Source organism: Photinus pyralis, unplaced genomic scaffold (assembly GCF_008802855.1).
Source record: "Photinus pyralis isolate 1611_PpyrPB1 unplaced genomic scaffold, Ppyr1.3 Ppyr1.4_LG2, whole genome shotgun sequence".
Classification (NCBI taxonomy): domain Eukaryota; kingdom Metazoa; phylum Arthropoda; class Insecta; order Coleoptera; family Lampyridae; genus Photinus; species Photinus pyralis.
The window spans coordinates 27,688,317-27,711,418 of record NW_022170403.1 but is presented as its reverse complement, the minus strand read 5'-3'; the positions used below and the strand labels follow the sequence as shown (position 1 = coordinate 27,711,418).

Sequence of the window (23,102 nt, the reverse complement as noted above, 5' to 3'; positions counted from 1 at the left end):
AATAGTCTTGAGGTGCACGAAACGTCGAGACTTTTACGTACCATTCGCACTTTAGGATCGCTTTTCGCTTTTGTGGTAAGTCGATGTACACGCCATACCTTGCTGAACATTGCACCATATGCAAGTGTGAAACCGATGGTTAACGACCAAGCTCTCGCTTGGCATACACTCGGGTAGACATGCGGTGGTACAAAGTTTCCATCCAGTCCCAGAAGAAAAACGCTGGTTAGGCATACAATAACGCCAAATAGCATGATCGTATTGCATACAGGATGTGATGACTGAATTACTCTGCAAATGTGCGTTTAGAAAACCTGCGTAGGATTAGAGGGGCGCTTTCGTACCTCCTATGTCCGTTCCATATATTAAAAATGATAAGCGAAATTGAAATTAGAATTCCCACACTAGAAATCACACACATACATATAAACAAAGGCAATGAAACTGTTCGTAAAACTTTTCTTATGATCGTTCTATCTTGAGGCACTTTTATACCTGAAAAACACAGTCGTAAGATTCCGGTAGTGATGCAGTCATAACATTACCTGTCCATACTTCTTTATCAAACCAAGTGAGATTGTCAGCCTGCGTATCATAATACCCTAAAACTACGTAGTTACCATTAATGACTTGTTCTATTTGTGTTAAAGCTATACGATCCCCTTGAGAGCTAAACGCCACAAAACCCTGCAAGTAAAGTCGTTGTAGTGATGAGTATTAGTACCTAAACGGTGGTGACTTACCGATATTCCCAAAAACTGTGTAGAGTTGATTGCGGAATAGATGTCGTCGGCTATTTCTTTATTGTTGTAATTGAACTCCTTTAGACTTTTACCATATTTATGGAGGTGATTCATTGTTTTGTTAAAAGCTGAAACAAAATCATAGATTAATAAGAGGAAACATCGGTTGCTTAAAGGGGTTCTGAAGTGTTCAAATTTACTTAACTTGATATTAACGACAGTGTTTATATAGTAAATTTATCAGGAGGAGCAAGGTAAGGGCTAAATAACGTAACTTTTCGCTAGTATTAGCTTTACCTTTAATTAGAACTTTTAAACGATTTTATTTTTATATAGGAATTCTTCACATTTGACAGGATTGACTATACCGACTAACAACTAACACCGAAAATGGGCAGATAGCGACATCCAATAAGAGAGCGTTTTAGGATTTGTCTGTTAAGTAATGTATCGCGCGTCACCAGAAGTATTGACGGACAAACAGAGCGTACCTATATGTAAGACGCAAATAAAAAGAAAAGAGACTGAAGTCATGCGGATGCAGCATTAACCAAGCGCTATAGTATAAAACAAACAACCTCGGGAATGGGATAGCGCTCAAGTTTAGAATCCACGATTTATGAGTTTACTACTTTAAAATTGGATTACGCCAAGTTTTGTGTGTATTTTAACGTGCACTTTATACACTATGAGAATAAATTAGAACTATCAGTTTTATCAAAAAGAGCAGCTATATATTATTTTGTTGTGTAAACTAGTAAAACTACATGTGTGTGTGTGTGTCGTTTATTTAAGTTGAAACAATGCCGAAGATAAGTGCCAGCCAATTTATAGTGTAAAAATACGTGTTGTTAACGTAATTTTGGTCAATATGTCGGAAATGGCAGTCAGGGCAGCCTGTGTGTAACTTACTTACTCGTAGTTATTTCATAAAATCTGTGAATTTTTTATTTCAAATAGACACAGAATGGGAAAGTTTTAGTGAATTGTCATTTTTGTTTTTTTCATTGTAAATTTAGTCGGTAAATGTTCATGATTTCATTTTATTTGTTGTATTTAATTTATATAATAAATTTAAAATGGGTAACTAACGGAACATTTAATTGAATTTTTTTACGAGAGTTAATAGTATTATTAAGATGCAAGTGTATAATCAAGTCTTTAAAGCACGCGCAACGAGTTTAAGGGCACGACGCAAAGCGGAGTGCCTTTAACGTTGCAAGTGCTTTAAAGACCAATTATACACGTGTATCTTATAGTATTTTTTATTATACCTGCAGTATAATTCAAAAATAGGAAATACAATGAAATCATATTGACGTAAAGTCACTAGATATAGAAAGTACCGCAATCATCCGCCATTTTTGGGCAAATTCGCTGCCAACTTAAAAAAATTGACAAATAAAATCTGAATAGCTGTAATTTTTTATAACCTAACTTCATAGTACTGTCATGTTTTATAAAAATATATACAGATATCTCCAAACAGGTGGAACAATCCCTAACATTAAAGTTACTAGAATCTGGTAACTTCCGCCATTTTTGGGCAAAAATCGTGCGTTCTCTCTCTAACACACGAGCCCAATGGATTGCCGTACTTTCTATATTTAGTGACTTTAATATTGACGTTATACTCGAATACATGTCTAATTAAGTGGGCTGGGTATTCGTAATTTCACGATTGCCATGGAAATGTCACTTGACGTTTGCTTATAAAAATCATCGTCTTTGTGAATTAAACGATTTCCGTTGAAAAAGATAATACACCGCCCATTAAATCGATTGTTGTAAAATCTAAACAAACGTTGGTAGGTGTAAAATCCAAATCCAGTAAAGCCTATTATAAAGAATATGAAAAGTTGTTTCCATGGATGGATAGGAAGTTACTTACGCATAAAGTATTAAATGCATCGATAATGCTTGCATATATATGAAGGAAATGTCAAAGGTATTTAAATCTTCTATATTTTGGTGCATTCATTCAAAACTTTAAAGCAATGCTGCGATTAAAAAGTGGAACAGATTTGGAAGCATACCCTAAATTACGCGTGTTTGTGAAAGCTTCAACCAAAGGATAGGTACAAAAGCCAAAGAAATGTTCTGCATTTACAGAAAGCGACCTAAGGGGATTTTTTATTTCATCCAGATGACAGTTTCAAAAGTCACACTTGAAGTATCGTTACTTAGCAACTTTAAAGCACGTGTGTTTTAAAGGCCCTTTTTCGCACGCATTTGAGTGTTTAAAACGGAGATTGTGATTCAGGTATAATAAAAAAGTTTTATCTAAGCTGGTGTGGATAAAAAGTTCTTATTGGACAAGAATTAGTTGGTTTTTGACATAGCCTCGTGCGAGATAAGTGATGCAGTTGTTTTAACAGGCGGCGTAGAGAAATTTTTGTGTGCTGTCTGGAACAACGGTGTTGATTTAATAAGAGGGGGTGATTTTTGCTTAAATAGGAAGTGGAGACAAAGTTTGTGTTATTACGACTGCAGAAATAATTGGTCTAATACAAAAAGCTAGTTATATTGTGGTGTATTAATATTTTTTTTTGTTTCTGAGAAGAATCTGCGAGATTCGCTGTAGAAGTGTTTCGCCGAATATCGCATATTCTTGTCCTGGCTAGTTTACTAGATCATTATTAACAGAACTGTGAGTAATGTTTGAGATCTCTTAATTTGTTTTTGATCGACTGTTTGCAAACGAGGTGTGTTCTATTCAAAATGCATTGTTAGCATTAAATTTGTTTCTAACAGGATTTTTTTTGTATTACAGAATTTGATTGCGGCCTTCGAGTCTTTCAAGTATATGGGTCTTAAGTCAATGTAAACATTTTATGCCGGAACCCAGATGTCCTCTGAGGGAGATCTCAAAAGCTAGATTGTGTAACTTGAGTTAGCTAGGTAAATGTCTGCAGCAATATTTATACCTATGTTGTGGGGACACGCGGTTTTGCGCCCTCTACTGAATCTGACCTTAATAGACATCGATATACAGATTTTTTGCAATTTTGCACCGATCCCAAACCTGATCCCTCTTCCCTACCTCCTACCAAATATCAAACCTACAGAGTATTCCATTAAGTTCAGGAATGGCTTGGCAACCAACTACTCCCTGAAATGTGGAGTTGGAAGTTGGAAGCAACGAGTCGACGGGAACTTAAAACCGATCACGACCTGGGATCGTTCTGCTGCTCCTGACACATTGTTGAATTCTGTTTTCTGCCGATGAAGAGTGGTTTTTCTGGCAAGTGCAGTTGCCGAAAAGCAGGCATTAGCTGCTGCACGTTTTGTCTGTAACAGTTGCCTATAAGGATGTATCAATGGAGCCCTAATCGATGTTGGTGAAAAAGATGACGATGCGGAAAGACAATTTGATTAATTAATCTATTGTTTTTCAGTTTAGATACCCTGTATATTGATCCTACAGCACAAATGTATAGAAATAATTTGTAAAAAATTTAATGTAGAATTCATTAAAAGATAATAATAATAATAATAATAATAATAATACTTTATTGCTCAAACAGAAAACATTCCAATGATAGAGCAACAATACAATTACAATTACAAGAGTGAAATTAAAATAATGTAACTAACATAGTATACTTAAGTAAATTAATATTATAAACATACAAAATTTGTAAAAGTGCATTGAAAGATAATTAAATTCGATTAAATTGCGCAAAATAAACAAAAATATATATAAATTATATTAAAACGTGCAAATGAACAACAGAGATATACAAGAGATATAAGTAATAGGAGTAATGAAAGAGAAAAAATAAAATAAAAAATAAAAATAATATGTAATAATTATCTTAAAGAATTATTGAGCTTAGTAATGAGTTGGCGAAGTATTTCCGGTAGAGAGGTATATTGTATATCACAATCCTGGCAGACCATATTAAAATTACGAGACATGATTAATGTAGGGGCTTTACACAATATATTAGTTCTCGGAGTGCGGTAAGTGAAAGTTAGTGTAAGCCTGCTGTTGCGCTGAGGAACAGAAAAGTTTAGGTGTGCAAGGAGATTAGGAGAGTCTACAAGATTGTGCAATAAGCCCAATAAAAACTTAACACTGTTCACAATTCGGCGGCATTCCATCGACTGGACAGTATACCGGGATAGGAGAGATTGGTGTGGAAAGCCTCTTTCAGGATACGCGCCATCAAGCTTAAAAGAAACGTAAGTACTTCAAGAATCTGCGTTGTACTTGTTCAATAAGCTGTTTTTGCACATCGTACTGCGGGTACCAAACTATATCGCAATATTCTAATTTGGGTCTCACTAACGTAAAGTACAGGCGAAACAAAACCTGTGTATCCGTAAAAGATTTTGAATTTCTTATAATAAAACCTAATGTTTTAGATGCCGACGCACATACAGATTTGACATGTTCAGAAAATTGTAACTTCGAGTCAAAGATAACTCCAAGATCTTTTACTAATGAAGATCTAGACAAAGTAGTATCATTAATCGCGTATTGGTATAAAATGGGTTTGCGTTTTCTGCTGTACGTCACTACCTTACATTTGGGTATATTTAAATTGAGGGAATTGAGTTCACACCAACTATAAACCGAATTAATTTGCTGCTGTAAGGAAATACAATCGGCGATATTAGATATTTGTGTATATATTTTCAAATCGTCAGCAAAAAGGAGATGAGGTGTAGAGATTGAGTCCGAAATGTTGTTTATAAATAGGAGAAATAAAAGAGGGCCCAGATTAGACCCCTGGGGTACCCCAGAGGATGCAATGAATGGATCAGACATGAATCCATTAAACGCGACAAATTGATGTCTGTTAGATAAGTACGACGAAAAGAAATTTAAGAGCGAATCAGATAAACCAAAAAGTTCTAACTCCCTAATTATAATTTGGTGATCGATTGAATCGAACGCTTTTGCAAAATCTGTATAAATTACATCGACTTGACCGTGATTGTCTAGCACGCGCGTCGTGTAGTCAGTGAAACAAGTCAAGTTAGTCATAGTGGATCGCTTTTGCACAAACCCATGCTGATTGGGTGAGATAATGTATTTTACACATGAGTATATACAATTGTGCATAACTATTTCAAATATTTTTGCAAAAGTATTCAAGATACTAATATGTCTGTAATTTGAAACCATAGATGTATCGCCAGTTTTATGTAGGTATAGGGCAAATTATAGCTGTTTTCCAGACCTCTGGGAACTTACATGTTCAGAGTGATAGATTAAAAATACAGCAAAGAGGTCTGACTAATAATTCCTTAAAACATTTGACGACATTTACGGGAATGCCGTCATGACCAGAGGTATGTTTATTCTTTAGTTTGATAATAGCATCAAGTACCATGGATTCGGTGACCTGAGAAAGGTGAATGCAACCTCCGTGGAAAGGGTGACGGATTGCTGAAAGCTGCACATTAGTATGTGGGCGATAAACTGAAGAAAAGTATTGCATAAAAACATTAACAATCTTTTGAGGAGATGAGTATGTATTACTTCCATGAGATATGTTGCAGGGTATTCTTGATGTTCGTTTTTTGGATCTGATAAATGACCAGATGAGTTTAGGGTCCACCATGATAGAGCTTTCCACATTTGAAATGTATTGTTTATAGGCGCTATTGATTTGCAATTTTATTTGCTTCCTTAATCTTTTAAATTCATTTAAAGCACTTTCCGAATTATTTATTTTCATTATTTTGAAGTGTTTGTATTTTTCACGTATATTATGAATAATTTCAGAAGTAAACCATTTTGGATAACGCCGTTTGGTTAGTTTATATCGCGGAACGACCCTATTAAATGCATCAGATAGCACATTATAAAGTTCTCCACATGCTAAATTTACGTCTTCATAATTCTGAAGGAAAGACCAATCAATGCTTGATAGGAAAAAATATAATTCGGGGATGTCTGCTTTTTTGAAATTGTAACACATAGTATTATGTTTAGAAGGGAATAGTGGATCACATTTCAAATGAGACGATATTATTACTTAATAGTTTTCCTCGATAGAATTGCACCTAATCGTCATAAGTTCGGAAAATTGGAGCAACACGCTTACGAAAAACCGAACATTCACTAAACGTAAAAGATAATCGTCGTATTCGAAATTCGTGAAACTTCCACGTAACAAGTTTTTGAGCATAAATTAAGTCTTTATAAGCTACGTTACGTCTTATTAACTTAGTTTAGAACCAAATGATGTTGCAAAACTGAGAGTTATATCTATTTTCTCGCTAATGATCAAGCCGCATATTTTGAGGAACTGCCACTGATTGTCAATTGTCATATGTTTTTCCAGCAAGACGGTGCCCCTGCCCATAACGCCAATATTAGAAGAAATTGTTCTAACGTACTGTATGGAATAGGTATAGTATACTCTCGGTAAATATCGAATGTATACTTATCCCACGCTAAAAAGAACCATACACAACACTCTTTAAACCTAACTTTTTCCCGATACAGATTCTCACCCTCATACAGAAAAGTGATTTAATTCTGACCTTTCACTTTTTTTAGTGCACTTTCACTTTCAAAAATTATAAAGTGCACTTTTGTGCCATTCTCGATTGGGCATGAAATGTCCATAAGGGCTATTAAAATCAAAAAGATAAATTTGAATTTGCACTCTTCGTCTCTTGCTTACAAGCGGCTAACGAATTTTTTTACTTCACGGCAGACAGTGGGCAAGCAAAATCTTTAATTTCTGAAGGGACCGTTCTTAAATTTTGACCAACACTTAAAATGAACTATGGGCGAGAATCAAATAAAATTAATTGTAATTTAAACATGAAACTTTTCTGTTCGTCGTTAAAAAAAAGGGTCCGATTTAACACATAACTAGCCTGAAATAACAATGACAAATTTTATTTCACACACACAAGATAATGAAAAGAAAAGCAACCATCCTTGTCCCGTTACAATGGACATGAGTTTTCAAAACAACACAACAATTAAATACCACGTAGAATTTAAAATTACTCACAGTTTTCTTTTTCGAGGCACATACCTATGTCTAAATTCGTACACTAAATCACCAATTAAAACAACTCAAACCTGATGAACTCGTTTCCTTCCCTTCTCGGTAAAATTCATCCTTATACTTGGCAAAACGTAGCCCCCATCTACTCGAAATAGCCGTTCAATAAACTAGCTCCAAATGTTTACATAACCGCATTTCTCGAACATCGCAAAAACGAAAAACCGAAACTTAAAACTTGACAAACTAATTCAACTTGAGAACAGCTTTTCTTGATAACTTAAAACGAAACGAACGGAGCAACCTGACTCCTTCCCCTCTTCTAAATATCGCTTTTGAACTGGATGAGAGGCTTCTACAACCAAACTAGCTTGGGCTCGAAAAAAATTAAAACATTTTTCTAATGTCGTACATTGATGCCGCGTTAGCTATACAGGTCTCTAGTAGACCGAATGAACCATTGTTTGATTTCAATAAACACTGTTTTTTGTGGAAAAGATGCCCCCGATGAATTTATAAGACTCACGACACGAAAAAAGTTCATGAAGTGACTAAACTAGATTTCAAGCAAAATGTTATCGATGCAGCTAAAACAACATGAAAAAATGAGGAATGGAGTAAAGCTGTAATTTTTCGAATTCGAAATGAGACTGATCTGTGGTGTCTGAAGGAAGGCATCATGGATTATCCTGTAAAAATTATTTCGGAGAATGGGTAGTCACAAATCGAGGCCGCCCAGAAGATGAAGAAGTCGCGGCTGCAATGGATTACATATGCAAATACCTTGAAGATAATAAAGATCAGTGGCAGTTTGTATTGAGTGATATTCTCAACGATTACGGTGGACCAACTCCAAAAAACCTCATTCTCAAGAAAAGACTTGATAGTGTTTATGGAGACAATATAATAGTTACAATTGGGAAGAACAGATTTAGTCCCAGTATCATATGTTTCAAAAACACAGGTTACAAGGTTCTGTATGAAACATTTCTACGGGTCGAAATCGGCTGATGAAGAGGATGAGAAGCTTCGTGTAGTAAAAGCAGCGGCTGCCTTAATCCGTGAGGACATTCGTTCAAGGATATACACCTCCTATCCTGCACCCAACAATTCTTTGGATCATCTTGAAGGAGACGTACCAGAATCACTCGAATTGTTCCTAATAAGAGCCAAGATAACGATAAAGTCAATACGAAAATAACATCTATCGCCCACGCAATTATTGTTGCTATACAACCAAAATCTTTTCGAACAGCGTAGCATGTTGGCGGACACTGATACATCGAAAATATGGCTCTAGGAATCTCTTGGAGATTGCTTCCGCGACTGGATTTTGTTGTACCTACATACAGTTTGTCTTTGACAATGCTGACATAAACATTGACACTCTAGATGGAACCTATAACTTCCACGCGATGGGAGGTATCCAGTACACGACACCTAAACCTTTGAAAATTGCAGGAACCATCATGAAAGGAGTAAAAGAGATCCCTGGTGCAAAAACCTTAGGGGAATTTATGACAATGGCCATTGCTGCTTTTCAAAAGAAAGCTAAGCCGGGCCTATGATATCGACCTTGACGAAAAATTGACTATAGCCTTAAAATAAAGCCTTTAGCCACTGACTTTATATGGGCATATGGCAAATGTCGAGGGCGTATGAACATTCCAGGCTGGAATGGATTTATGGAGAAAATTACTAAGGGCTGACCTTATTTAAAATAAGGCATAATGTGCCTACCGTTCATCAATGCCCTGCCATCCAATTACGATACAGTTTAGGTACTCGGTACTGCTTTTTGCTGCAAATAAATGCAAATCACTCTATAGGACAATTGATTCGTAACTTATGATCCGTCCCTTTATATAATGGCAATTTTTTTATTCAACGCTTTAAATCGTTCCGTCAGTCTTTTAAATTGAATCAAAATCAGCATACCGTATCAAACATGTTTAAGTAATTATTGTAAAATCTGCTAGTCCCTAAAAAGTATTACATTATGTTCGCAAAGTTAATCTATAATTCTCTATATCTCTATACGTCTAATTCTTTCTACATTCTGTTGCTGAATTCAAATTATATAGGTAATATTCAAATGATGCTGTGTTTGTCATCTATGATCACCATTAGATAAATACATTTTATCACCAGCAGATTCCTTACCGAAGTAAGTAGGGTAGGTACGTGTTCTGTAGGCTAGAATGTTGAAACAGTGTTCTGTACGGTGTACACCAAAGATTCCCACCGGCTCTGTACGGCAGTAAGACGTCCATTTTGTTTCCCCCAGTATTTGAGCTTTTACACAAACTAGGTGTACAATAAATGAAAAGGGCGCAAAGCGTCAAATAACGTACTCCTAAAGGGGTCGTCTTTAAAAAGGCGAACCTTAAGCAAATAAATTCAGTGCAAAAATTCCATATTTACCTAAAGCGACGGACCAAACGGCATCGTATGCAAGTGGGGCCTCCTGGTATCCCTCGGGGTATCGTTTATTATCAATATCATATCCCTCTTCTCGCAGAGCATCATTCAAACGAACGCGAAATTCCTCCGAGGTCATTCCCGATATCGTGCGTTCATTTAAATTCTGATTCCACATTAACGCTTCGGTTGTTAAATGTCCTTCCGCCGCCTCCCTCATTTGATCGGCCGTACACTCGATACCTTCCTTTTCTAAATTGTTCACAAACCAATCGTCCTCGTACCAACCTATAAAAGAAGAAGCAGAAATATTTAAGACACGGCACTACTACTCAACTCCAATTTAAAATTAATAGCATTCTAAAGTTAAGAGAGAGGATACCCTCTTAACGACTTTGTTCTACTTTTTAATGAGTTTTTCTCGAAGAACTTTTTGCACTTTAATTATTACCAAACTTCTTTTTTGTACTAGCGCCCGCCCATAATCAATCGCAAAAACTTTCAAATTATAAACTTTTATTTCTATGGCGAAAATGATGAGGTGTTTATACGCGACGTTAATAATTAAGTCCCTAATGTAAAAACCGAGTTAACGTGTGCTAAATGACGAGTGAAAATTAATGAAAAATTCATTAAATGGCGGCGCGACTTCATAGAGCAAATGACGCTACCACGTTGGAGATTACTGGAGAGGGAGTTTTGTGACTTTTTTTTTACCTTTTCACTTCGCTATAAGTATCTAACTAATTCGCTTTGCGAAAATTAGTGTGGTATTTTCAGTTTGCTCTCGCAGCTACTTCTACGTTATGAAAACCTTTTAGATGATTCTCTTGTATAGAGAAGTCACTAAAATAAATTAATTTTATATGAAAGCTTAAGCAATAATGGTAGGTAGTAGTCACGAATTGGCCATTTTAAGTAATAAAGTTATAATAAATTTCAATTCTAAGGATATAACCACGGGGTATTTCAAGCGACGACTGAAATGATTGTACCCGTAACGTTCTTCTTATAAGACAATTTTGTTATATGTTGCTGATAAAAATCATTCAATTACGTACCTACCTTAGGCAAAAAAATTGGGTCATAGGGGGATAGAGAAAACCAAAAACATTTCCCCAATGACACCAAGCCAGACGTCCATCAAATTTTATCTTAAGGAGTCTTAACAAATGGAACCGTCTTCTACCAACTACCGCCCTCCCTTATCAAAATAACCTTTTCAGGTTATGTCATATGTCTTAATTCAATTACTTTCTTCTATCTATATCGCAATCCGAAACCCATTTATTAAAGGGGTACGTAAATGATTAGTAACTCTTTGACGTAAGATTGAATTAATTGGATTTTAGGCTGATGTTGGTATAGTAATTTTTTGGATGAATTTTTTGTTACGGTAGAAGCATTGGAGTGGTTGTATTACACTTTCGAATCGAAGATTGCCACCTGTCTTGCCAGTTTATTTACTGTTTTATACAATTAAATAGCATTTGTGTATATTGCTGTTGAAAAAATGTCGATGTGAAAGTTTTCGTTTAGGTCCAGTCGCCTGACGTAAATACGGGTCGTTAATTTACTAATCAAATTTTCACTTCAACTCATTTAATTAATCTGGTGGGATTCTTTTCGGATAAACACAAAACGATTATTGCGTATCTAGCTTGAGTCCAAGCTATTTGTTTATTTGTTTCGTTGAAAAAGATTATTTTCTAGAATTGTTGAGGATAGAGATTTTATCTCTCATTTTCGTTATCATTTTTGTTTTGTTCCTTTATGTGGCAGTTCAGATTTGATTAATTGTGCACTTCGTTTATTTTTATAAAAGGTTGATGTAATTATCTAGAGATGAGGATGAATTATTATCTAAAAAAAATTGTTTGTTTTCGATAAAAATTGTGTATTTTAGATAAGATAATTCTGCGTAAAATCTGCCTACGTTACTGAATAGAGCGTCCTACAGTGAAGCATTGATTGGGTTGTCGAGTTGCCACGCTCCAATAATTGGATAAGAAAATTCGTTTTATTTAAAGAGGGAAGAAAAGTTAAATACTGGAGTTAGCATTAAAAAAGGAGCTTTTTACCAATTTCGAGGTCGAGTTACGGTTCGTTAGAAGAAGCCATTTGCCAATTTCAAGACCGAGATGCGGTTCGTTAGAAGGGTTTTTTTGCCAATTTTGAGACCGAGTTGCTGTCCTTTGAAATTGTGTTAAAATTTGGCGCCAGTTCGTACAGTTTCTGGTACAGCCACTGTTGTAGCTAAATTTTGATAATTAGGATTTTAATGTTTACTTTCATTTGTTTGTGTAGAATAAAATTTGTTCGTTGTGAAATCATGTAAATCGTGTGTTTATTCGATCCCTTTAACGATCCAAATAGATGTACCATACTTAATTATGATTAATTTTGTTGATCTTGTTGTCTTCAAAATATGGTAAAGGATCCTTTTGAAATTAAAAATTGCTTGCTTTAGAATCAGAAATTTAAAAAAATTTTATTGTGTCGGGATTTGGATGTGTGCTGAGAGAGATTTGATAAGACAGCTAGCTAAGATTAAAGTGTCTTGTGTATGGTTCATTTTGGCCGTGCCATTGCACACATCATTTTTATTTTTTCGCTAAACGTGCGGGGCGTTGCATTTACTTTTTATGCGACCCGAAGTTAAAGGATCATAGTAATATGTACTGTTCATTGCCAAGACGAGATTTTTTTATACCCGCGAGTACCTGAGGATTCACTAAGCTGGGTATTCTTATTTTATTTTTAAATTATATGATTTTTGTCAAACTTCGGCGGATGTTTTACTGGAAGACACGTTTCCCCTGGTTAGCCATGGCCAATCCCCTTTTCCTTGTAAAACTTCACTGCAATCTCAAGAGCGGATTGTCGGAGGAAGTACTTACAAAGGGCAATTGGGACGTCTGAAAGAAATATATCCATTGGTGATGTCAAAACTTTACTCGAAAACGGTTTGTCGGAGGAGATTACTCACAAAGCCAAATTAATCCTCTGGACTGGACACATATACAGGTGATGTGAAAACTACATTGTGAATATTTTGAAAATGTTGCAGGACAAAGGGAAAATGCAAGGTTCCGGAGAATGGGCTTGATTCTTGTTTTATTATATAGCGTAGATTTTGATTGTATGCCAGGCAACCTTTAAATGTTTACGTGTAAAGATCCCCCTCCCCATAATTCGTCTATTTACTGCACATTATCTGCACAAAAGTGAAATTTCCTATGTAGGTATGCCACCAATTTCATTGGGAAACCATAAGAGATAAATTTGTCCCAAAATCGTGAGGACCCAAACCTTTTTGAATGCATTTTTTTCTAGTACCGGAATATGCTTACTATTTTGTTGGGGAAACATTTGCCGTGATCATTCTTCCGAGAACGAATCTACTGGAAGAGAGGAAGGCAAATTTTACAGGATTAACATTCTTCCGGGGGTGAATTTATCTGGAGACAAGTTTTCATTAGGGGCGAATTGAATTTTCAGGGACCAATATCCTACCATCATTAAACTCAACAGTTACACATGCTTACGGAGGATAAAAGTAGTAGTTGTACTCTTATCACAAGCGACCAAATATAACTTTGCACAGGTATAAAAAAGGATGCCTAGTAAGCATATGCAGTCAGCTAGTAATAGGCTTTCCACATTTTACCTTTTCGTTTTGAGAGACAGAATTTTGAGAGCGGTTTTCTGGTTTACGTTGCGCATAGTCTATACTCTTTAGTTCATTTTCGTACTTACCGATAAAGAACCACACGTTTGATCTTCCATACAACTGCTGCTTGTAAATCTCGCAAAGAACCCTCCTCGCTGCCACAACGTAGAACAGACCAACAACAACTCTAGCATCCTGCCTCCTCAAATTACGAACTGCATCCGTTGGATCGGAAAGGAACGACTGCCGTGTCACTATTTCTATACCAGCTTCCATACAACGCGATTCCAGATCTTCAACGGTCGATATAAACACCTCCTCGGCTTCTTGCAAGATCGCCACTCGGTACCAATTAAACTTCCTCATTAATTTTATGCGAGTCGGGTTATGTACAGTTGCTGATGGATGCGTACGAAATAAAGTGGGAAAACGATTACGGTCGGATAGTGCTGGAGAACTCGCCCCATAACATAACTGTAACAAAAGAGGATGTAATTAAAACTTCCGGTTTCCAAATTTCGTAAAATTTATTCACAGAAAATTTGATATGTCGTTTGTCGCCACATAATGCTAGTATATACCCAAACATTTCAAATTCACAAGCTCTCTGCATAAAAGAAGATTCGATATCTACCTCTCTATTCCGATTTTCACATTCATAGAAACCTTTGACCATATGCTTTGTACCCGAGTTAAGCTAGATGAAAGAATCCTGCATAAAATAGACCCAGTTGATATTTATTTCGACCCCAAAGTCTCACAGTAGGTACATCGCGAAATGCTAGATATATTTTCGATTTCGTATCAATTTAGAGGTGTAATCGAACCTTTTTCGAGTGAAAACGTATGACAAAACAGATTATTCAGCAAGATTAACTTCGTTACTTTGAAAAGGATAAAGTAGGGAAAACGTTGACCTTTCCTTTTCAAATTTAGAATGCCTATTATTTATTTCGCCGTGCCATTGTCAAGTTTACTTATTGTGCGACCGAAGAAATTAATATTCAAACCGAAGCACGACGCTTAACAATAAAATTAATAACAATTATATTGTAGCGAGGATATTGTAGCTTTTATTTGGCGCAATTACGAGAAAATCGGACGTTTAAGCTGGAAATTAGAGCATTTAATGAAAGGGTCAAAAAAGGAAGTGCGCGTACGACCACTACAGACAATTTGAAGCTCAGTTGCAGATCCAGAACATAATTGTGCGTTTTACCTTCCATTTATTCAAGATTGTAATATTTGGTTGTTTGTTAGCAAATACTGTTTGTTGTGGTAAAGACGTGCAAATTAAACATTACCACTTCTTAGATTATTTGCTTTTGTAGGTGTATAATTATAATAGAAACTTTCTGAAGGAATTTTGTATCGATTATCCAACAATATCCAACATGGAATTCCTTTATAGACTGGTTCACTTTTATAAAAAACGGCGTTTTAACGGGTTCTAGGGGCATTTCAGACAACATTTGGCCAAATAGGCGTTTTTTACTAATTTGCACCTGCTGAACACGAATATCGATGTTGGCACCTCGAAATCTGAACAGGAAGTCCAGAATTCAAGATGGCGGCCAATTTTCGAAAATGTTGATATTTTCACTCATGCGACCGATTTTTTCGATCTAAAAACGGATTATAATGTTATTCCTGACGGAGGTATGGCACGATAATAATAGTGAACAAATGTTTAAACAATGATTTCATAGTAAACTTGCTACCCTATTTCTATTTAACTGGCACTTTCCGCGCATTTACACGTGACAAGTTTACTGACCGACAGTACTTTCCGCCAGTAAACTTGCCAAATGTAAATTAGGCTTAACGTCAAAGTGCGTAAAAGTGGATTCCTTTTTTTCATAGTATACTATGGCTTGTTTAAATTTCTTCACATCGTGTAATTATTAAATTATTTCTGTTTTGGCAAGCATTTTAGTTCCTGTGCGTCGTGTGAAAGATATCCGCGATGGTCCATGACCACACATATGGAAGAATTTCCTTTTATTAGAGGAAAACAAAAGAAATCTTGTCGCATCACCTTGAAGAGGCCTCATTTGACGGCGTACTGGTGATTGCGAGAGTCTTCAATGATGAAAGAAAAGTTTTCTGTAACCCTCAGACGACACAGATTTCCTCTTTAGAAGCTTTTCACATCAAGGAAGCGGATACAAGAAAAACGCTACAGATACAGATGCATTCCTGTTAATTCTTCATCACTTCGAGGTTTCAGGAGCTGCGAAGCTTTAGATCTAACAATTCTGCACTCCATTCTCTTGGGATTCCATCTAATCTTCTCTAGCATTTCATCCATTTCTATCATTACGGCATATCAGGTGTAAATCTCAAGATGTACTTTTTTTATCTTATAAACTATGCAATGTCGTTCAGACTACCTTATCTATCCTGAATTGAAAATACGAGTAGCTACATTCCCATTCTCCCAACGTTAGATTAATTCCGAAGGCTGCTCTAGATATCGTCCTTTGTCGTTGTAAATAGGATTGCTCGTCAAAACTTTGTAAAAATATCGCAAAGCTCAATTGATTTGTACTATCTAATTGTCAAGAAGACGATTGACCTAACACCATGAGAATAACGAAGGTAATAAATTTGTATTCACGTTTCTATATGCTTTCATCCTTTAATAATAATAATATATCCTGAGGAACGGTAATTAATACCAGCAAAATCAGAATCTTCCGAAACACCGCAGTATAGTTGAACTTTCATTTTTTTCATTTAAAAATTAACGTAAAATTCGAAAGATTGTAGTTATCAAAACTTTATAAGGAGAATTATGCAATATAAATGCATGTCGAGAATACTTATATGTGTCAGGATTACTGGAAACAATCGTTTTGCAAGTCCTCCTTTTAGCAAGGGGAACTGGGAATTTCGTAATTCTTAATTTTACGCATCCTGCATCCTCCTATTACATTATTGTTAAAACAATAGTTAACTATTATTATCGTAAAGTACCTCAGGAATAACATTATAATCTGTTTTTAGATCGAAAAAATGGGTCGTTTCTAAGGAGGAAATCTGTGTCGTCTGACGGTTATCAGAAAACGTTTCTTTAATCATTGAAGCCTCCAGCAATCACACGACGCACAGGAACCAAAATGCTTGCCAAAACAGAAATAATTTAATACTTACACGATGTGAAGAAATTTAAACAGTAGCCATAGTACTATGAAAAAAAGGTTTCCACTTTTACGCACTTTCAGGTTAGAAAAACTATGAAATCATTGTTTAAACATTTGGTCACGATTATTATCGTGCCGTACCTTCGTCAGGAAAAACATTATAATCCGTTTTTAGATCGAAAAAATCGGTCGCATGAGTGAAAATATCAACATTTTCGGAAATTGGCCGCCATCTTGAATTCTGGACTTCCTGTTAAGATTTCGAGGTGCCAACATCGATATTCGTGTTCAGCAGGTACCAATTAGTAAAAAAAGCCTATTTGGCCAAATGTTGTCTGAAATGCCCCTAGGACAGAGAATCTTCGAAAAGTGAACCAGTCTATTAGTCATCTATTGTACAATTTTCTGTAATTTAGTTACCTACTGAAACTACTTGAATTATAAAGTTTTACTGATGAAATTTGCAACAAGTGTTACCTACTGATAGGGGTTAAACAAAGGATGTATTTCTCATAAGATGAACTAGGCGCGTAACTAGTTTGGAGGAAAAATATGATCATATCTATCTACATAAGCGAGTTGTAACGGGGTGGTGCATCAAATTAAAATAGTGAGAGGTGGTTCTAATTGTAATTTTAGATTTAAGAGAGTCTCTTAATTCTGAACGTGTTTGCAAATAATCCGCTTAATTGGTTAATTTGTAATTGTCGTCTTCTTGTACTTACTACAAGCACCGACATCTTCGCAAAGTAAAAAGTGTAGTTGTCACTAGTCGCTCTTTTTTTAAATAAGCTTATATAACTTTTAGCACCTTAACGTGGTAGAACTGTTTTTTCAAGTAGTTGTTACTTGTTTGAGTGGTTACCCGTTCAACCTGGAGTAAGGTAGCAAACTGAGTGTAGACAATAAATGAATTATTAGTAAACACAAACAAAAGTAAAGAAAAACGCGACCTAATTATAATACATTAATTAAATAAAGGGCATATTTTGTTTATGCGTGAGGTATAACTAAGACCTGGGTTTCCGAACAGAACAAAAATAAATAGCGGATTATATACGATACTTTTGAAGCAGCATTTTAGTCTAGAAAAGATATCAGTTTCAATGAATGATTTATTTGGGTTTAACGGTAGCGGTAATTTCTTTTGTGGGTTACGGCGAATGTCCATGAACTTGGCAGGCCTACTACAGCAGACCATAGTTCTACTTACTCATATCGTTAGTGCTCCGTTAGTGCACGTTAGTGCCGCTGAAGAAATCGTTAGTGCATAAAAGGAAACTTACTATTTTTAAAAAATATTTGTGGGCCTGCTAACTTCATGCCAGCAGACCCATTTGAGAAAATCGATTCAATCTTTGCACTAGTTAAACTAGCAGCGTTAGTGCTCGTTAGGGCCGCCAATATAAACGTTAGTGCTCAAAGTGCAACAGCTCAAAACGTCGTAAAAAGGGGTCTGCTAACTTCATGCAGCTGACCCACATTTGTCAAATTGGCTCAGTCCTAATGCAAATTTGAAGCGGCTCGTTAGTGCTCGTTAGTGCTTCACATGCGAACGTTAGTGCTGCAAGGGATCCGCGTCAAAAAGGTACCAAACCACCTCAAAATTAAACTTGACTTATTGGGACCTGCCAACTTCACGCCAGTAGACCAACGACCATGGGACGGAAAGGCAGTCTTCTAGAAGAACTGTTTATTATAAGTAGGTTGTCTTTTAGTTTAGGGTTGGATACATAAATCAACACAAAACTATGAATTAGGATCTAAAGAACAGATCGGGATCCCCAAAAGAAAATTTTAAATTTCTCCAACGCGAAAGACACACAAGTGTTGAACATTGATATGAATCGGATAAGCACAATACTTTGATGAGGTGAGGTAACGAATAAAAAAAAAACATTTCAGCTTTCAAGAATATTAGTGGACATTAAAACGTAGCTCCAAATAAAGACCTAAGATTTTACTAACGTGGGGTCTTTACAAGGCAGCAAATGTGCAAAAACCATCGGTTAAAAAATGTAGTCAAGATTGCGACAATTTAGAAAGAGTGTAGCATTTATTTCATGCTACATGCTCTTTCGTAATCCGTGTAAGTTGCACTCTTTTTTGGAAAGAGTCTTAACCCTAATTTACAGGTCTGGGGTGGATCGCACCCCACAGCCAGTTTCAATGTCCATAAGTTTTTTTTCTTTCAATATTTTGGCCTGGGAGCTCGAGTCTTTTCTATCGTTTTTGGCGTTCTTAGGATTTGAGTTTTTATTTTATCACTACTTTTAGAAAATCTTTCAAGTTTACAGGTTTGGGGTGGATCGCACCCCACAGCCACTTTCAATGTCCATAAGTTTTTTTCTGAGATTATGCATGGAAACACGGCGCGCAGGTGGCGTCAGTTAGAGTGGGGTTCGTTCCACCCCACGCCCGTAAACTTGAAAGTTTTAGTGGCCAGTAAACTAGGGTTAATTTGGGTGCGTAGAATCCAAATCAATTCGTACTTTTTCGATCAGACTTCTCAATCAAAAGTTATAGACTAGAAACCAATTTCGAAAAAAAATTCAAAGGGCTGTAACTTTTGAACTAGTAGCCCAATCTTGGAACTGTTTGAAATTATGGATTCTACAGGCCACATTCTATAAGAAAATTTTTTTCCGGATCGATCTGTGACAATTTTTTTTTCGGGGCAAAAAAAAGGCAGTGTATAACCTTCCCTTTTAACCAAAAATCGACTGCACCAAAATTTCTCGGGAAAATTCCTTTTCTTATTAATTTTGGTGCGTAGAATCCAAAACAATTCGTACTTTTTCGATCAGACTTCTAATCAAAAGTTATAGACTAGAAACCAATTTCGAAAGAAAATTCAAAGGGCTGTAACTTTTGAACTAGTAGCCCAATCTTGGAACTGTTTGAAATTATGGATTCTACAGGCCACATTCTATATGAAAAATTTTTTTCCGGGTCGATCTGAGACAATTTTTTTTTCGGGGCTCAAAAAGAGGCAGTGTATAGGTAACCTTCCATTTTTACCAAAAATCGACTACACCAAAATTTCTCGGGAAAACACATCAGTCACGAAGGGTATCACAAAAAGATTCAGTTACCTCGATGCGGGAGATCTCTTTGTTGGCAAGCTCTTTATGTGGTACAGTACTATATTAAGCCAAACATTACTGATTGGACAAATTAAGCCAAACTCTTAATGCAAAAGTTTCGACCTCTCGATTTTGAATGGAACGACAAACTGCTCTCAATTTGCTGGTACCGTGTTTCGTGATTTAGCAAATAAATACAATATACACTCCAAAATACTCCCCTCACTGTGATTTTTTGAACGAACTAATCGTACTATTTGAACATTAATCAAAGGTTACATTAAAAATGACCACAAGCATTGGGATAAACAGTTACGCAAAATTCAATTTACTAAAATTCAGCTAGACAAAATGTCATGAAATATAGCCCTTCGTCCCTAGTTTTTGGTCGTTATGTTCCCATCTCTGGCGACTACTACAGAGAGATGCCAAGTCATGAGATAACTGTTGAGGAGAGGAGTGGTTATGTAAACATGACCGAGGAAATAATACGCAATTTAGGTAAAACGAAGTTAAACCCTCCCCAACCATTACATATCATCCATCAACGTTTACCGGTACCTATTTCTTGTAACCCTGTATCCTAGATGCCGTGAATTTATTAAGTGACTCATTATGTACCTACGGATTATTACCGAATTAACACAATTAATTAAAAATACAATACACTAATTAATTGGTTCATCTCGAGGTTCATCTATTTAAACGTATTTCCGGAGGCGTTGTCAAGCTCCTCTTTAAGAAGGGAGACCCAAACAACATAGACCAATTGCTATAGTCCCAATGTTTTCCAAACTTTTTGAAATTGTTTTAAATAAAAGATTAATAAGCCGCTCTTTTCATAACGTAACTGAATATTTACATACGCCTTGGAGAACTATCCAATAATATTTAATTGTTTGTTTACTTTACCTTTGTTTACCTGTGTAGTGGTATACTCTTTAGTCATTTACATTTACTTCTTTATATTTTATCTATGTTTTGCCTCTTTTTAACTAAAATTTTAAATGTTTATAATCCATCTATATTATTCTTTTTTAGCTACACAGTCTATCTACCTTTTGTTTATATGAAATTTTAAACTGTTTTTAACTGTGTATTATTCTTTTTCATCTATGCATTGTACTAATTTATTATCTGTATATTTACTGACGTGTCTGTATACAGACAAATAAAGATTGATTGATTGATTGGTTTCACGTATTAAAGATGTCAAAAATTTACACCGACGTCAAAAATAAATTGTGGAATAGTTATAGCCTATAACGAGTGATTTCATTTCAGGTAGAATATTATTTTGAGAAATTGGTGTATTTGGTCATCATTGGAATATTTCGAAAATTTGGAATCACAAATTAGGGCGGCGTAGTTTTTCGCTCGATATTTTGGATCATTATAAATATTCCCACAAAACTGTTTTCCCCTTTTATTAATGTTCTCTCTGTTCTTTATGAATAGAGTCGCCAAATTGTCGGGAAGTTGTGTCCGATAACATTCCTTTCAATTACTGGTTTATATTTCATTGCTGTGTTGCAGGATTCTGTGGGAATGATCTGTATCCCCCGATTTTCCGCATTCATTTCTGAGTGTGCATTTTCAATTAGCCAATCGCTGAATTAATATCCAGAGCCATCTTTACTCTTTTCCACTCTATGGGGGTGTCTTCTATTTGTATTGGAAAGAGGGGGTCATTTTTGAGAGGGATTCGGTTTGTAGGTACATGGTGCTGATAACACGTACCAGAAGAAGCTGGTAGTTTTTTGACGCGAATAGAGTTATTTGTTCTTCACCTGCGTGCTTTCATGCACCCAACAGTTATTTGAAATTAGTGAAGTCTTCGTTGCGGCTTTTCATAGCCCATTTTCGTTTTTGATCGCGTGCCTTTTGTGCACTCACAAGTGTGTTTTCGAAAGAAGGAATTTTCAGATAGTTTCGGATTGCAATGTCCTTTTCGGATTGCAATGTTATTTTTTGGATGCAGTGGTACAAGAGAGGATATCAGTGCAGTGTATTGGATTGTATACAGGGTGACACTTTTAAAACTTTCAATGGGCGATATCGTTTTTTATATTAGAGGTATCACAAAATGGCCAAAACCGTTTCGGTAGAATCGAGGGGGAAGCAACATGGTCGTATAAAGAAGGAACCAACTTCAACCTCGTACCCCCCGCCACCACCATGCCTAAATTTGGAATTGTGACGTATCACTTGTGATACATCATTGGAAAGCTCTTAAAAAATGCTTTTCAGAAATAAGTACCAACACTGGTGCATTTAAACTGACTATTCACAATTTATGTAATAAAAATGAGTAATTTGAGTATTTGATGAATTTGTCAGTGTTTGAAATTAAAAAAAATTTCTTAGATCTAGTGATGCTTTGGAAAAACAATGACAGCAATTTTTAGTAAATAATAATTTTCTATTGCTTTATTTGTTGATCGGTTATTATTATTTTAGTCTCGTTTTTAGTATTTCTTGGCAAGAAAATTACAAATTTTGAATTTAACTAAAGATTTCATAATGGTGTACACGTTAGCCGAAAGAGTTGAAATTATTTTCATCTATGATTCTGAAGCGCGATCTGCATTTAGAACAGCAGCTGTTTTTAATGCCCGACACCCAGAACGACGTGTCAGTCACACTTATGTTGCAATGTTAGTGACTAAATTTGAAGAAACTGGGTCAGTGGAAAATAAGAAAAGAGACGGACCAAGAATAATGGATGAAGCTACTCAGATTGAAGTTTTAGGTCATTTTGGTGCAAACCCAACATCATCTATTCGAAAAGCAGCGACTATGACCGGACTTTCGCGAGAAACTGTACGACGAACTCTTAAGGTGCACAAATTCTACCCTTATAAGATGCAGATTGTGCAGGAACTAACCGAAGACGACTCCGATCGAAGAATCCAATTTTGTGAAATAATGACCGAGAATATTCAAAATAATCCGGAACTGGTGAAAAACATTTGTTTTAGTGATGAATGTACATTCTTTTTAAATGGAAATGTGAACAAACATAACTGCCGGTATTGAGACGATAAAAATCC

At 35.8% G+C, this 23,102-nt stretch overlaps 1 protein-coding gene across 3 annotated transcripts in view; it reads right to left on the bottom strand.

Annotated features, from left to right (window-relative positions):
• The window catches only part of LOC116164560 (gamma-aminobutyric acid type B receptor subunit 1), a 43,433-nt gene that overhangs the window by 6,530 nt on the left and 13,801 nt on the right, over nt 1-23,102 (bottom strand). For all 3 annotated transcript variants that reach the window (XM_031478756.1, XM_031478757.1, XM_031478758.1), the window contains exons 2-7: nt 13,904-14,291; nt 10,148-10,432; nt 744-871; nt 546-687; nt 345-495; nt 42-291 (exon numbers count right to left, since the gene is read on the bottom strand). In XM_031478756.1, coding sequence (XP_031334616.1) covers nt 42-291; nt 345-495; nt 546-687; nt 744-871; nt 10,148-10,432; nt 13,904-14,183 — 1,236 coding nt within the window. In that variant the 5' untranslated portion in view covers nt 14,184-14,291. The remainder of the gene's footprint in view (nt 1-41; nt 292-344; nt 496-545; nt 688-743; nt 872-10,147; nt 10,433-13,903; nt 14,292-23,102) is intronic.